Below are 14,319 nucleotides of genomic sequence, written 5' to 3' on the forward strand. Positions count from 1 at the left end.
CCAACCAAACACACCCTTAGCCATGTCTGTTGTTTTTAATATGATTTTTTTTTTTTTTGGTGAGGAAAATTTAATACTCCGTATGATTTATTAATTATTGCATATAAATTAGAAAAGAAAACATTAGATTTCTGTTTATTAACTTTCTGACCAGAGGCCCTGCAGAACATGTCAAGACAATTCATGATAGTTCGCATTTGGTCCTCATTAGCTTCGGCAAACAGGACCATGTCATCCGCAAAAAATAGATGCGATATAGTAGGGCCTTCTTTGTTCACTTCTATTCCTTTCCAAAGGCCTTGGACCACCGCATCATTTATGATATGGCCCAATTTTTCAATACACAAAACAAAAAGATAAGGGGAAATAGGGTCTCCCTGTCTTATTCCTCTTTGGGGTTTAAAAACCTCAAGATTTTCTCCCTCCCAAAGAGCAGACATTGTAGGTGATTCCACACACTTCATTATGTTGCGGACCCAATCATTGTTCAAACCAATATCGCTGGAATCCCGATAACTGATGATCTCGGGAGATATCTTGGAGTTCCATCTCTTCATGGACGAATTACAACAGATCATTGCAAAGGCATCCTGGAAAGAGTTCGAGGACGGTTGGAGGGCTGGATGTCGAGACATCTAACCCTTGCAGGTAGACAAGTTCTTATTCAATCGGTTATTAACGCTATCCCTTCATATGCCATGCAGACGATGTACATCCCGAAGGGAGTCTGTGATGCAATTGACAAACAAACTTGCAGCTTCCTTTGGGGTGGGGATGGTCAAACAAGGAAAACAAGCCTCGTGAACTGGGAGATTGTGACACAACCAAAAGAGGAGGGCGGTCTAGGAATAAAATCCATGCGCCATATGAATGAGGCTCTTCTGGCAAAGATGGGTTGGAGAATATTAAAGGAGCAAGAGACGACGTGGGCTAAGGTGCTTACTAAGAAATACATGAAGGAAGGAGCTTGCATTGCAACAATGAAAAGGAGGAGAAATGACTCAAAATCTTTGGAAAGGAATTTGTGCTTCGGCCAAAATTCTTAAAGAGGGGTCGAAAAAGATTGTTATAAATGGAAAAGATACCCTATTCTGGACTGACTGTTGGTTAGGAGATTCGAATCTCCGATGCTGGGCAATTGGCCCTTTAAACAAGGATGAGGAAAGCTTGAAAGTGGCGGATCTTTGGGAAGAAAATGGAACGTGGAATTGGAACCGTGTAGGAAATGTTCTTCACCATGATAAAAGGAATCAACTAGCAGCCTATGTGTTACCGCAAGACAACGTGAAAAGGGATATGTTGGGCTGGAAACAAAGTGAAACAAATATGTTTACTACTAATTCTGCCTACAAAATGGCGAACCGAAAGAGAAACACGGAAGAAAGAATTGGCTGGGAAAAGGTTTGGAGTTTAAAGGTGCCAAGTAAGTTTCGAACTTTCATTTGGCTGGTAAAACATGGCAGAATAATGTGTAATGCGGAGAGGAAAAAACGTGGTTTCACGAATGATGAACACTGCAGTTTTTGCGGAGAAGAGAAGGAAGATGTGGAACATGTTATTAGAAGCTGCCCAGCTGCTAAAGAAGTCTGGAAGAACATTAACATTAACGACACACGAGGTAATTTCTTTTCCCTTGTTTTTAATGAATGGTTAGACACTAATTTGACAGGGGACAAGAGGGGAAGCTTGAGGAAGAATCAGAACGCAAGGTTTGCGACGACCGCCTGGTGGATATGGAGATGGAAGAACGCCCGAGTTTTCAACGGTGAGGAGATACATCTGCAAGATAAGATTGCCTGGCTAAAGACGCAATTCAGGGACATTGAGAAAGCCTTTGAGATGAGTTCGAATCCAGGAGTTTCGAATGAGGTAGAAGCAAGGAGATGCAACCCATGGTCTGTGCCACCTAGAGGGTGGATGAAGGTCAACACTGATGGGGGCAGTAGCAAGAGAAGTAGAACAGCTACATGCGGAGGAGTCATCAGGAATGACAAAGCTGAGTTCATGGTGGCTTTCTCAAAGAAGCTTGGAGCGTGTGACCCTCTAGAAGCGGAGCTATGGGGCGTTTATCTCGGCATCAACCAAGCATGGAGATTGGGATTCAGGTGTGTCATCCTTGAGACAGATAATGCCAAAGCAATCGAGCTGATAAATAAAGATGAAGACTATGTTGGTGCAGGAAGGAATCTGGTCGATCTCTGCAAAGCAGCCAAATCCTGGCACTGGGAAGTTATATTCAGGCATATTCCGAGGGAACAAAATAGAGTAGCCGATCTTATTGCCAGTCTGGCTTTCGACGATGCAAGAGATGAATGCTTTTATGATCATGCTACGGAAAACATGCAAAGATACCTCCGTCAAGATGAACTTGGTATTCTGGGTAGTAATAATACTGTAAGGGTCAGATATTGACCTGGGTTTCAACCCTCCTTTTCTTTCAAAAAAAAATTAGTGCATATAAATACTATTTACTGAATGTAAAACTTTTGATAATGATTGTAAATTTTTTTTCGTTTCAAAAAATAATAATAATAAAATAAAATTATACGGAAATTTAAATTCATATAAATGTTTGTTAACTCAATAAAATTGTACAAAATTTTAAAATTTAATATTCCATGTTTTTTTTTTTTTTTTTTTTAGTACCATTGACTCTATTACAAGTAGTATAGAATCATGTGACCTCCTTCAAGGAGAGTCACAGAGGTGTCATCTTAGTCTTTTAGATAGGGCGTACATTATTGAATTCGATTTTTTTTTTTTGAAAACTATAATTTTTTATTTTTAGTGGGTCATGAGTTATTGTATGTGAAATGTTTTGGTTGTTTTAATTCTTGATAAATTTCTACTTTTTAGATTATAAAAATTACAATTATCACACAAATGTACGAGTATATTAAATCTTAAATTAAAATTATAATATAATTAACTACATAAAGTTTTTTGACACTTAGTAATAACCCACTAAAGCTCAGTTTAAAAGTAGGAATAATCACGGTTCAGTTTTAACCAAATCGGATATTATAGAAATCAAACTGAAATTCAAAAAATTTCGATTTGTTTTATTTATTTTATTAATATAAGCATCAAAGCAAACGCATGCAAAAACACCAGAAAGTGTGTGTCAATTGTCAAAATGCCTCCATTGCAATACATTGTAGATGATTAATAAAGAAACTCCAAATTCCCTTGAAGCTACATTTCAATGCTCTTCATACTCAATGGATGACAATGGGTCGGGGAGAGCTACATCCATCACCCGAACCACCTTATATTTTCTCCACCCACCTCCATCCTCAACTCGCATTGAGTAGACTTTTTCAAAACACAATCCATTCTCACCGGGTGTGGATGCCCACTACGGGTACCCACCACTTATCATCTTATTATTATTTTTTAAAAAATATAATATTTAAATTACTTATACATAATAAAATAATAAAATTCATTAGTTATACTAAAACATAAAATAATAGAAATATTTAAATATAATAACTAAAATTTTAATTTTTAAAAGTAAACTTAGTTGTTTATTTAGATATAAAATAGTAGAAAGTTACATGAAGTTATAGAAACTTTTATAAATAACTAGGTACTAGTACTTATTTTAAAATTATTTATATATATACACACACATGGTGAGTCGGGTGGGGTTTTAAACGAGTTTTGTACATAGAATCCGAATATAACTCGACCCCACCGCGGGATTATTTTTTTAAGACCCACCACCCACTACCACCCAAAAAAAAACTGATCCATGCGAGGATGTATTCACGTGGATATCCGCAGGGCGGATTAAAATTGACACCCCTAATAGTCATGCATGCATTTAGATATAAAAATAATGAGTTAATACCCAAAATCATCCTCGACTATAGTGGTTTTTCTCAATTTCATCCTAAACGACTTTGGTGACCTAATATCGTCCCAGACTTTTGTGTGTTCGCTCAATTTAGTCCTCTATTTGTTATTCCGTCAAATTGGTGTTAAATTTAGGGACAATTCAATAATGTCAATATTGATCTCTCTTTACTTTCAACTTGTGAAGTGGGAAATTCCTCTTTCTTGTACGAATTACACCCAGAATTACTCCCGGACCTGCAAATCAAATTTTATATTCGCAGTTTTAGGAGTAATTCTGGGACTAATTTGTAAAAAAAAAAAATGGATTTCGCAGTTCACATGTTTATGAGTAAAGAGATGCCAATATTAAAATTACTTAATTGTCTATTCATTTAACACCAAATGGATAGAATAACAAATGAGGGACTAAATTGAGCAAAAACACAAAAGTATGGGACGAAATTGAGCGAAACATAAAAGTCTGGGACGATATTAGGTCACCAAAGTCGTTTAGGACAAAATTGAGAAAAACCACTATAGTCGAGGACGATTTTGGGTATTAACTCTAAAAATAATGGTGTCATTTGACATCCTGGATAAAGAGATGATAAAACTCATATTTGAAGATGTTAAATAGAGAACTCTATATGTTTTTCATATATTTCAGACTCAAGAATACACATATTTATATAATAAGATATATACTAAGGTAAGGATCAGAATTCAATCCCTAAGAATATGCACATTAGTCCCTAATATCATGCTAAATATAATCCTCAAGTGTCTCAGCAGGCCTTGTTAGTGAGGTAAGGGTAAGTTTGTAGCAATAGGCTCTTAAATTATTCAAATATGTCGGTGAACTTTAGGACCCCTCCCATTTGTCTAAAAAAGGTGAAATCCTCCATCACAAAAACCCCCCCATCCCCTCCAAATCCCCTACAAACTACCTCAGCAAATGCAACCCATTGAAATGTCCTTCCCAGGCCATTCAAATAACCATCCATCCATAACCCTACTTTTCCAGTAAGATTAACATAAAGCACATCTAAAATTTCATTTATAGGAATATGAGACATGAGGAAAAACCTTTAATACCTATTAATCCATAACCTAGGTTGTTCATAGTCAAATGGAAGAACTCAGCTTCGTACTTCATAAAGTGGTGATATGCAACTAACCTAGGTTGATGATCCTGAAATTGGCCCCTCCTTGGTGCCCAATCCCTGTTAGCTCCCCTAGGATCGGAACCACTCCCCTGCGGATTCATAAGCAGAGTTATCTTCCTCCAGATCAACCATGACACATGTACGATATGATCTTTGCCATTCCTCCTTCCTGGATGGACTTGATCCTGATGAGAACTAGTTGGGGAAACTTGGCCCCTATCATTGACTTAGGAACCATCTGGAGCTGAATCACAAGAGGTGGAGGTCTGTTGAGCCAAATAGTCTCAATCATTTCATTCTTCCAGCTAGTCACCCTGTTTTTCAATCTGAGCCACTAGTTTCTCCATAATTTCTTGTGTTACTTGCGACCTCACCTCTATTTGATTTCCTAGGTCGGCCACCATAGTCTCCAACTTGCTTACCCGTGCCTTCATAGATGGGGCTCTGATACCATATGGTATAAGAGCTTTACTCCATGGATGCGCGTATAGGTGTAAATGAGCCGAGCCGCTCGAGCGACTCATTTAATAATCGAGTTCGAGCCGAGCCTAAATATTTTAGGCTCGTGGCTCGTCAAGCCGCTCGCGAGTCGTGTAATATATATATATATATATATATATATATATAATGATTAGAAATTAAAATTTTGAATAGTCAAAATCCATAAAAAAATTAAGGGGTCGTTTACTTCATTTCTCTGTTTTTCCATTTCCAGTTTTCCATTTCTCCATTTCTCCAATTTTCCTTCTCCATTTCTCCAGTTTTCCATTTCTCCAATTTTCTAATTTTCATTCCCCATTCCTCTAGTTCTTCATTTCTCTAACTTTTTGTTTTTATTAAATACAATCATCTCATATATCATTTTTACATTTCTACAATAAAATAATAATAATAATAATAATAATAGTAATAATAATAATAATAATAATCTTCTGAAGAAGGGGGAAACCTGAAGCAATAATAATAATAATAATAATAATAATAATAATAATAATAATCTGAAAAAGAGGGGAAAAACTGAAGCATTAATAATATTATTATGAACTGGGAAGAAAGTCAAGAAACTGAAGGTGAAGAGGCGGAAAGCTAAAGGAGAAAAATTCAAAACAAAGAGCAAGGCAGGGTTCGAACTAGCGACATATTGGCCAAAGTTACTGTTCACCCGTTTTTTTTTCCATTCTTCCATTTGGAGATATCCAAATTTGCTTTCTCCAAAAATGTACATGAAGTGGAAAAATAGAGAAGAGTTAGGCAATTAGAGAATAGATTTTAGTAAACAAGTTTTCCATTTTCCATTTTTCCACTTCTCCAATTTTCTGTTTTTCTAGAAAATTTTCCATTTTTCCAGTTTGGTAAACGACTCCTAATCTTCCAAACCGTCGCGACTCAAACTTCAGACTTCAAAGACTTCGCCGACTGCAGAGAGTCATCGCCGCTATCGCGAGTCCAGACCGCCGTTAGTAATTGCTTCAAGCCACCATTGCGAGTTTAGAGTTTAGAGTCCGCGGTTGCTCCAAGCTGTCGTCGCTAGTCCAAACCTTCATATCGTCGTCGCGGTAATGACTTCTTCTTCATACTGCGATTACTGCCTACCTTTTTTTTTTTTTTTTTTTTTTTGAGATCAAGCTCAAGATCGAGCTCGAGCTCAAACTCGAACAATCGAGCTGTTCAAGCCGAGCTAGAGATCGAGCATCAAATCTCGAACTCGAGCTTACCCAAGTTCGAACTCGACTCGTCTACACCCCTAGATGCACGCATAAACAAGCTGGAAGATAAGCGAGTCAAGGTACTCAGTGGGTTCAACGACATTCATACCGTACTTCATTTAACATTAATTAATTAACTAATTACCCCTCACATAAATAACGTTATCCTCTCTCCATCCTCTTTGAAAACTATAATTTTTTATTTTTAGATGGTCATGAGTTATTATATGTGAAATGTTTTGGTTAATTTTAATTCTCGATAAGTTTTTACTTTTTAAATTATAAAAATTACAATTATCAAATGAGTATATTAAATCTCAAATTAAAATTATAATATAATTAATTACATAAAGTTTATTGACACATGTCTTAGTAACCCACTAAAGCTCGGTATAAGAGTAGGGATGACGGTTCGATTTTAACAAAACCGGACATTATAGAAATTAAACTGAAATTCAAAAGATTTCGATTCCGTTTTATTAAAATTAAGAACGGGTCGATTCTGATTTTGAATTGGAAAAATAAATTTTAAAAATAAAAAGTCTGGTTTTTAAGAGTTTTTTTTTTTTTTAATTTTTTAAAAGAAGAGTTGAACTAGGGCCGTCAAAGAGAACTGATAGCCCCGCAGTTTAGCGGTTTATAATGCCTTATTGCATACAAGAAGGCAATATAGAGTCAATAGCATTAAAAAAAAGTCATTTGTTAATGTAAAAAAGTGACGTGTATATTGGCAAAATAAATTAATTACATATTTTTGTTTACATGTTTTTTTATATAGTAATTTAAAAATATTGTACTCGATAACTTAATTATATAAATTTCGATTTATAAAAAAGTTTGCAACCGTCATTTGCAAGGACGCTCAAGAAGAAGTTCACATTTCATAGAGGCACTTTGAGTGTAATATGTTTTGTGATCTAAATACGTAAATGAAATAAATTAACTTATATTATTTATAGATAATTGAGTGACATTTAAGAAATTATTTATTCCACATCTTTTATTAAAATAAATAAATAAATATAAGTAATAGATGCTTTCAAAAAAAAAATAAATATAAATAATAGATGAGCGAGTCCGTGGGTTCAACGGCATTGCATGTGAATGATGATCATAAATCATAATCATTTAACGAGTTAATGAGCATTTCTTAACACGCAGAGTTTTAAGCATAATTACATTGTACTTCATTCAACATTAATTAATTAATTACCCCAACGTAACTAACGCTCTTCTCTCAGTCTTTCCGCCGAGTACGAGGAGGAAACCCAATCTCTCTCAACATTCCATTCCAACTGATAAGGTGCCACGATTCTCCACACTCTCCTCCGATCTTCAATTCTCTCATTTATGATTTTGGGATTGAATCACTAGCTGTGCATACTCACAATTCCAATTTAGTTTTTCCCTATTCCCGTTGAATTTTGTTAATTTTCGAATTTTTGATTTGAATAATTATTTGCTTGAAATTTCAGTTTTCTGAAACAGTTGGTGGTGATTTGGTTAATTTTTATAACTTCATTTTGTAAAAGTTTGGAGCTTAATTGTTGCACTGCAATTCTTATGCTTCTATTAGCGTGGCTAAATGCTGAAATGCTTTTTATGTGTTTGTTTTGGAATAGATTTGATGTTTTTGTTCTTGAATTAATGCATCTTACTAACTTATGCTTTGTGGGTGAGAAGCAGCTTTATTGGATTGCAGAAGCATATTGGCAGAGCGTTGAGCAAAAATCCATCCGGGCTTAGTAGACCAGCTTCCAGTATGGGCTTTTACTGTTTTTTTTTTTGAAATTATGTTCATGAACAATCATAATGTTGTCCTAAAATGAATTGTAACTGGTTATGATTTTTTACAACCAAGCTCCCCAAATTGCGTGGCTGGGGCACAATGTAACCAGTTTAGTGTTATTTTACAAAGTTCTCGTTTTATAATAAGTAGCAATATCATGGATACTAAATGGTTGAGAAATAATGGGAAGAAAATGTAAAGAACTTGGCACTGGAACCATCCATTTGTTGTTGAAAGGTGCCACAGAAATTATTAAATTATGCCAGTGAAAGCTTGCATATAAGGTTTTTGATTAGTCTCTGGGATTCATTTTGACAGCCACTTCTAGTGTGCAAAAACACGTTGTTCTTGTAATATTCAATGCTTTGGAGTTATAGCTTATACATTTCTCGTACTGAAATTCATTCAATTATGCTTGTCTAATTCTTTTATGTAACAGAAGAAAGACAGAATCATTGTTAGGGGGAACATACGAGAACGATTTAAAGTTGGCTTAAGTGAAATTATGTCCAGATATTGCAGACCAGATATTGTAGAAGCTTGCTACAAATTCAGAAAATTCTACTTATTGTAGGAAATAATCTTTGCTCTCCCATTGCCTTGCTCGTTTAAAGTGTGCTTGTGGAAGTTGGAAACAGAGCAAGTCGTACACTCAATTTCACATAATGAGTAATCAAGTTTTTGTGTGAATTCCTCCATTTCTCCAACCGTTTTACAATTTTACTTACTTATTTCTAATAAGAATAAGTTTTCTGTTTGTCCATGGTATTCAAATAGGTAAAAGAAGATTAAACGAACTTCTGCGCCAAAGTGATAATCGTGTATGTGCTGATTGTGGTGCTCCTGACCCTAAATGGGCGTAAGTTCTTGTACCTGGATGCCCCTTGACTTTGTTAATTTGTACACACACGATACATGGTTGGATTATATTTGGCATGATATTAGGGATTAATGTGCATATTCTTAGAGATTGAATTCCGATCCTTACCTTAGTTAGTATATATCTTCTTGTATAAATATGTGTATTCTTGAGTTTGAAATATATGAAAAACATACGGAGTTCTCCATTTAACATCTTCAAATATGAGTTCTATCATCTCTTTATCCAGGATGTCAAATGACACCATTATTTTTATGTCTAAATGCATGCATGACTATGAAGAGCATTGAAGTGTAGCTCAAGGGAATTTCGAGTTTCTTTATTAATCATCTACACTGGATTGCAATGGAGGCATTTTGACACGTTTTTGCGTGTGTTCTGTGTTTGCTTTGATGCTTATATTATTTTCTTCACTTCTAGGTCGGCCAATATTGGAGTATTTATATGCTTAAAGTGCTGTGGCGTGCACAGAAGCCTTGGCACTCATATCTCAAAGGTAAGTTTCATTGTGCCGCTCCGTTTTCCTCATTTCCTTCTAGAATTGAGAATATAATAAAAAGTGGATGACATGCCATGCAACTGGCTAGCATAGAAACATGTGGTATGCCTTATGTTTACGTGCTTTTCTTGATCGTGAAGTTGATGTGACTATGCACCTTAGTTTGATAAGTGTGTTTCTTCATTTTGACATATTTATTCCATGTTAATGAGGAAATATGACCTGAAAACTCATATTTGGTGCTTTCATTTTCTTCATGTCAGGATTTTTACGTACTAATAGTGCAATCTGGAAAATTTGTGAATTCATTCTTCGACCTTTCTTTTTATGAATTCATAAACATTAAATTTGGCTATAGCTTTAGATTCTCCTTTGTATTAAGTCACCTCCTAACTGAAGCTGACTAATCTAGATCCCCCAAGATTCTACTTACAGAGTATACCTTTACATTTCAAGCAAGGTGTGTTATTAATAAAGCTCTGTTTCCTTCCCTTGTGAATACGTATCACAGAAATATGCAATTCTAAGTTTATCTATTTTTTTTTTCCTTCTCCATCTTAGAACTGCAATGCTGCAGGTTTTGTCCGTGACTCTAGATGAGTGGTCTGATGATGACATTGATTCAATGGTTGAGGTTGGAGGAAACGCATCTGCAAATTCAATTTATGAAGCATATATCCCAGATGGGATTAGAAAGCCTAGATTAGATGCAAGTCACGACCAGCGTTCTTCATTTATCAGGTTAGATTATGGCCCTGTTTGGTAAATCTGATAGCGGTTAGCTGATTGTGTTATTAGAGAGTATAACTAGTTGATAACATTAGCTGTTGTAGAAAAGTGTTTGGTAAATTAGCTGTTAGCTGATAACTGTTTGATATAATTTCTTTTCTAAAAAAGCTAATTGAAAAAGTTGCTTGGAGTAGCTTTTTGAATTTTAGCATTTTGGAGTTGCAAAAAGCTAATTAAGCCAAAATTGGCCTATAGGCCAATTTTTTACCAAACAGGGCCTATATGAGGAAATGTTGCTTTTGATGCATCTTTACTTTTGAGCAGACCCTAACTATAGGAGGCACCTTTAAGCCCGTACCATACTCAGATTAATCCCCATTCGCACCGGGACAGCCTAATTAAGGGGCAAAGTGCTGGCCAGATTGGTTTTTCCATATGAGAGGGGGTTCGAACGCCCGACCTCTCTTAAGGGATGATAGTGCACGGCCACTCACGCCAACCAAGCTGGTTATACATATTTATTTTGATCAACTAAATATCATTCTGCCCTTTGATTTAAATTCATCACCTGTTATTTCAACCTTTGAATAATGATTAAAATGAAGCAACAAATACACAAGTTTTATCTAAACTGCACAGCATGTGATGTAGGCAGTCCACTGTTTATTGATTTTTAGGTCTAAATATGAGCTTCAAGAATTTCTGAAGCCTAGCTTGCGGATATCATCAAAAGATTCAAAACAAAAGAAGCAGTCCCTTCCAACTGATGGTTGGAGTTCAAGTCAGAAATCTGTAAGTTCTTTTTTGTTTGTATGGACACGCACCAAATTTTGTATTGGCCGAATGAAAAGAATCATTAATTTCTCTCTGCTTAGGTCTTGACTTCTATGCAGCTAATATTGAACTTTCTCACAGGAAGGCATGGTGGAGTTCATTGGAGTCTTGAAGGTTAAAGTTTGTAAAGGGACAAATTTAGCTGTCCGAGACATGCTCTCAAGTGATCCTTATGTTATTTTGAGTATTGGGCAACAGGTTAGTTATTCTCTACTATGGGGACACACAATTTCAATGAGGAATTATTGACGTAATTAGTTATTGAGAATTTGTCTCATGTCCAAACGAAGAAAAAGTAGACTTAATCTTTGTGACTCTATTTCTTCTTTGGCTCTCTCTCTTTCCCTTCTTTTACTTAAAATGCCTCAGCTCCTATTAGCTATATGAACTTTGCTAGACTGCCTAACCAATTATAACCACCTAGGTTTGTTTTACTAGTTGTGTTGTCGTTTATGTTATGTGTTCCATGACTCATGCTTGGGTCTTTGGTTCCTAGAAAGCACAAACAACTGCGATGAGGAGCAATTTGAATCCAGTTTGGAACGAAGACCTCATGCTTTCTATTCCTCAAGATTATGGACCATTAAAGCTGGTAATAGTTTTCCTTCCATCTTCTTTTTACAATCATGATTTATTTTCAAATTATTACAACTTTTGGTCCCTTGGTTTTGCCAAAATTGACTAAATTCAGTCCAAAATACCCTCATTCTCACCAAACGTCCCCCTTCTTCATATTAGGACATTTCAAACATTTTAGACTGAATTTGGTTAGTTTGAAAAAGTTGTAAGATCAAAAGTGGCTGAATTGATAGGTGATGACTAAAAGGGGAAGTGTTATTATAGTCAAAGTGGATTTTTTTTAATTTTTTTTTTTTTTTTGACAATTTCATACCGGACTTTTATATTTTGTGACAATTATATCAATTTATACTATTCTTCCCAAAAAAATTGACCTGACCCGACCATGTTGAGTTAGCTATTAGTTGACAAGCAAATTATTTTTTAAAAATTACATCACATAAGCTAAAGGTCTAATAGTAATAACAAAAGGAATAATTCAAATCTCTACACATTGTAATAATTATGTCCAAATTATTTTACATTTGATAAATAAATTCTAAACTACTTTTTTTAAAAAAAAAATCTTTTATTTTAATAATGAATATCAATTTTCTTTAATTTTTTCAACATAATGTATCAAAGTGGTTGTGTGATACATTTAAAATTTTTAAACTAACTCTCAAAAGTGACATTCATTGTATACTAAATTAGGTTTAAACATTGTTGTCGTCAACTCTAGCATAGTAGGGTCAAGTCAAGTAGAGTTTTTAAGGTCAAAGTATAATATAATTGGATAGGTTTGAAGTGTCCCACATTGAAAGATTAGAGAGGCAGAAATGGTTTATAATGCTATGGGTTCAAGATTCGATTCAACCTTTTAATTTTGGTTTGACTTAAATGTGCTATTATCCATTTTGTTTTGTTAAGCTGAGATTGGATGTTGGAGTTTTCCATAAACTTTTATGCCTATGCTGTGTAGTTATTATACATTGATCACATAGGCACATAGCCTCAATATATTATTGCATTCTTAAAGGTCCATGGACTCGTGTATAACTTCATCACCACTTTAATGAACCTTCTAATTTATATGCATTTCAGGAAGTTTATGACTATGACACATTTTCTGCTGATGATATAATGGGTGAGGCCGAGATCGATATTCAATCTCTGATAACCTCCGCAATGGCATATGGAGATCCCGGAATGTTCAGTGATATGCAGATAGGGAAGTGGCTGAAATCACATGACAATGCACTGATCGAGGACAGTCCTATAAACATCGTCGATGGGAAGGTGAAACAAGAAGTGAAGCTCAAGCTGCAGAATGTAGAATCGGGCGAGCTTGAACTAGAATTAGAGTGGATGCCTCTTGATCATTAGGTGTATATAGATTGTTTCATTTTGACTTCCCCATCTTTCACTTGGCCATTTGTAATAAATGCTTTGCATGGATTTTGATTCTGAATTACTGCACCATAACTTGCTGTGTTGTACACTTATTTTTTCATTGTCCACAGAAATAGCTGTGTTGTACACTTATTTTTTCATTGAGACAGAAATGACTGTAGCTTAATTTTATGCGGACAGAAACAACGGTAGCTTAATTTTATAAAACAATGGAGTAAATGTTTCATCTCTAGTCTCTGTATATTAATTGCCTAAATCTTCTATGCCTTACTGCAAATGGTTCATTGTCGCAAATGTATTATATCTCTACTTTACTCCAAATGATTCATTATCTTTGACGCAAAAGTATTATATCTCTACTATTTTTAGGTATTAGTTACTTTGTGCATCATGAGAGAATTATTAAAAACATCTAACCATGCCTTAAAACCCAATTATGAAAACTTTTGTATCTCTACTATTTTTAGGTATTAGTTAATTTGTGCATCATGAGAGGATTATTATGAACATCTAACTATGCCTTACAACCTAATTATGAAAATTTTTGTGTAATGGTGCACCATCAGGAAAAGGTATGATTGAGTGTCGAGTCTAAGTTCGTAGTTATATATAAAAGAAGTGTGATTAGTTCAAACTGGGCTAGTCTCGATAGTAATTGATAGAGAATGCCACGTGGACATGTGGTCTTTCAAACATGGTTCCTGCATGGACTCGTTAAATGGTATATCTCAAAGCTAACACTTAACTTTGTTGGATGGATTACAAATGAGTCCCTTGAGGGGTATTTATACTCATTCCACCTCCTCAATGGATGGTGGAGATCTATTTGATCTTATGGCTAAGATATGTTCTCTAGAACAACCAAAAAGATTCTATAGGGTTCTAGAATATTCTAAGTATCT

At 35.1% G+C, this 14,319-nt stretch overlaps 1 protein-coding gene across 5 annotated transcripts; it reads left to right on the plus strand.

Moving 5' to 3' along the window:
* Positions 1–7,908: 7,908 nt before the first annotated feature.
* LOC109165875 (ADP-ribosylation factor GTPase-activating protein AGD12-like) lies at positions 7,909–13,624 on the plus strand. 5 transcript variants are annotated; one of them, XM_019314847.1, is made up of 10 exons: positions 7,909–8,018; positions 8,402–8,475; positions 8,944–9,173; positions 9,282–9,363; positions 9,805–9,880; positions 10,461–10,624; positions 11,290–11,404; positions 11,528–11,644; positions 11,943–12,038; positions 13,109–13,624. In XM_019314847.1, the coding sequence occupies exons 3-10, from the start codon at positions 9,170–9,172 to the stop codon at positions 13,388–13,390; spliced, it is 936 nt and encodes a 311-aa protein (XP_019170392.1). In that variant the 5' UTR covers positions 7,909–8,018; positions 8,402–8,475; positions 8,944–9,169; the 3' UTR covers positions 13,391–13,624. The 5 variants fall into 5 exon arrangements, with proteins under 5 accessions (XP_019170392.1, XP_019170395.1, XP_019170396.1 ...); XM_019314850.1 differs by having other exon boundaries at positions 8,947–9,173; XM_019314851.1 differs by having other exon boundaries at positions 9,079–9,173.
* The last annotated feature ends 695 nt before the right edge of the window (positions 13,625–14,319 follow it).

The sequence above is a fragment of the Ipomoea nil genome, unplaced genomic scaffold (genome assembly GCF_001879475.1).
Source record: "Ipomoea nil cultivar Tokyo-kokei standard unplaced genomic scaffold, Asagao_1.1 scaffold3069, whole genome shotgun sequence".
In the NCBI taxonomy this organism is placed as follows: domain Eukaryota; kingdom Viridiplantae; phylum Streptophyta; class Magnoliopsida; order Solanales; family Convolvulaceae; genus Ipomoea; species Ipomoea nil.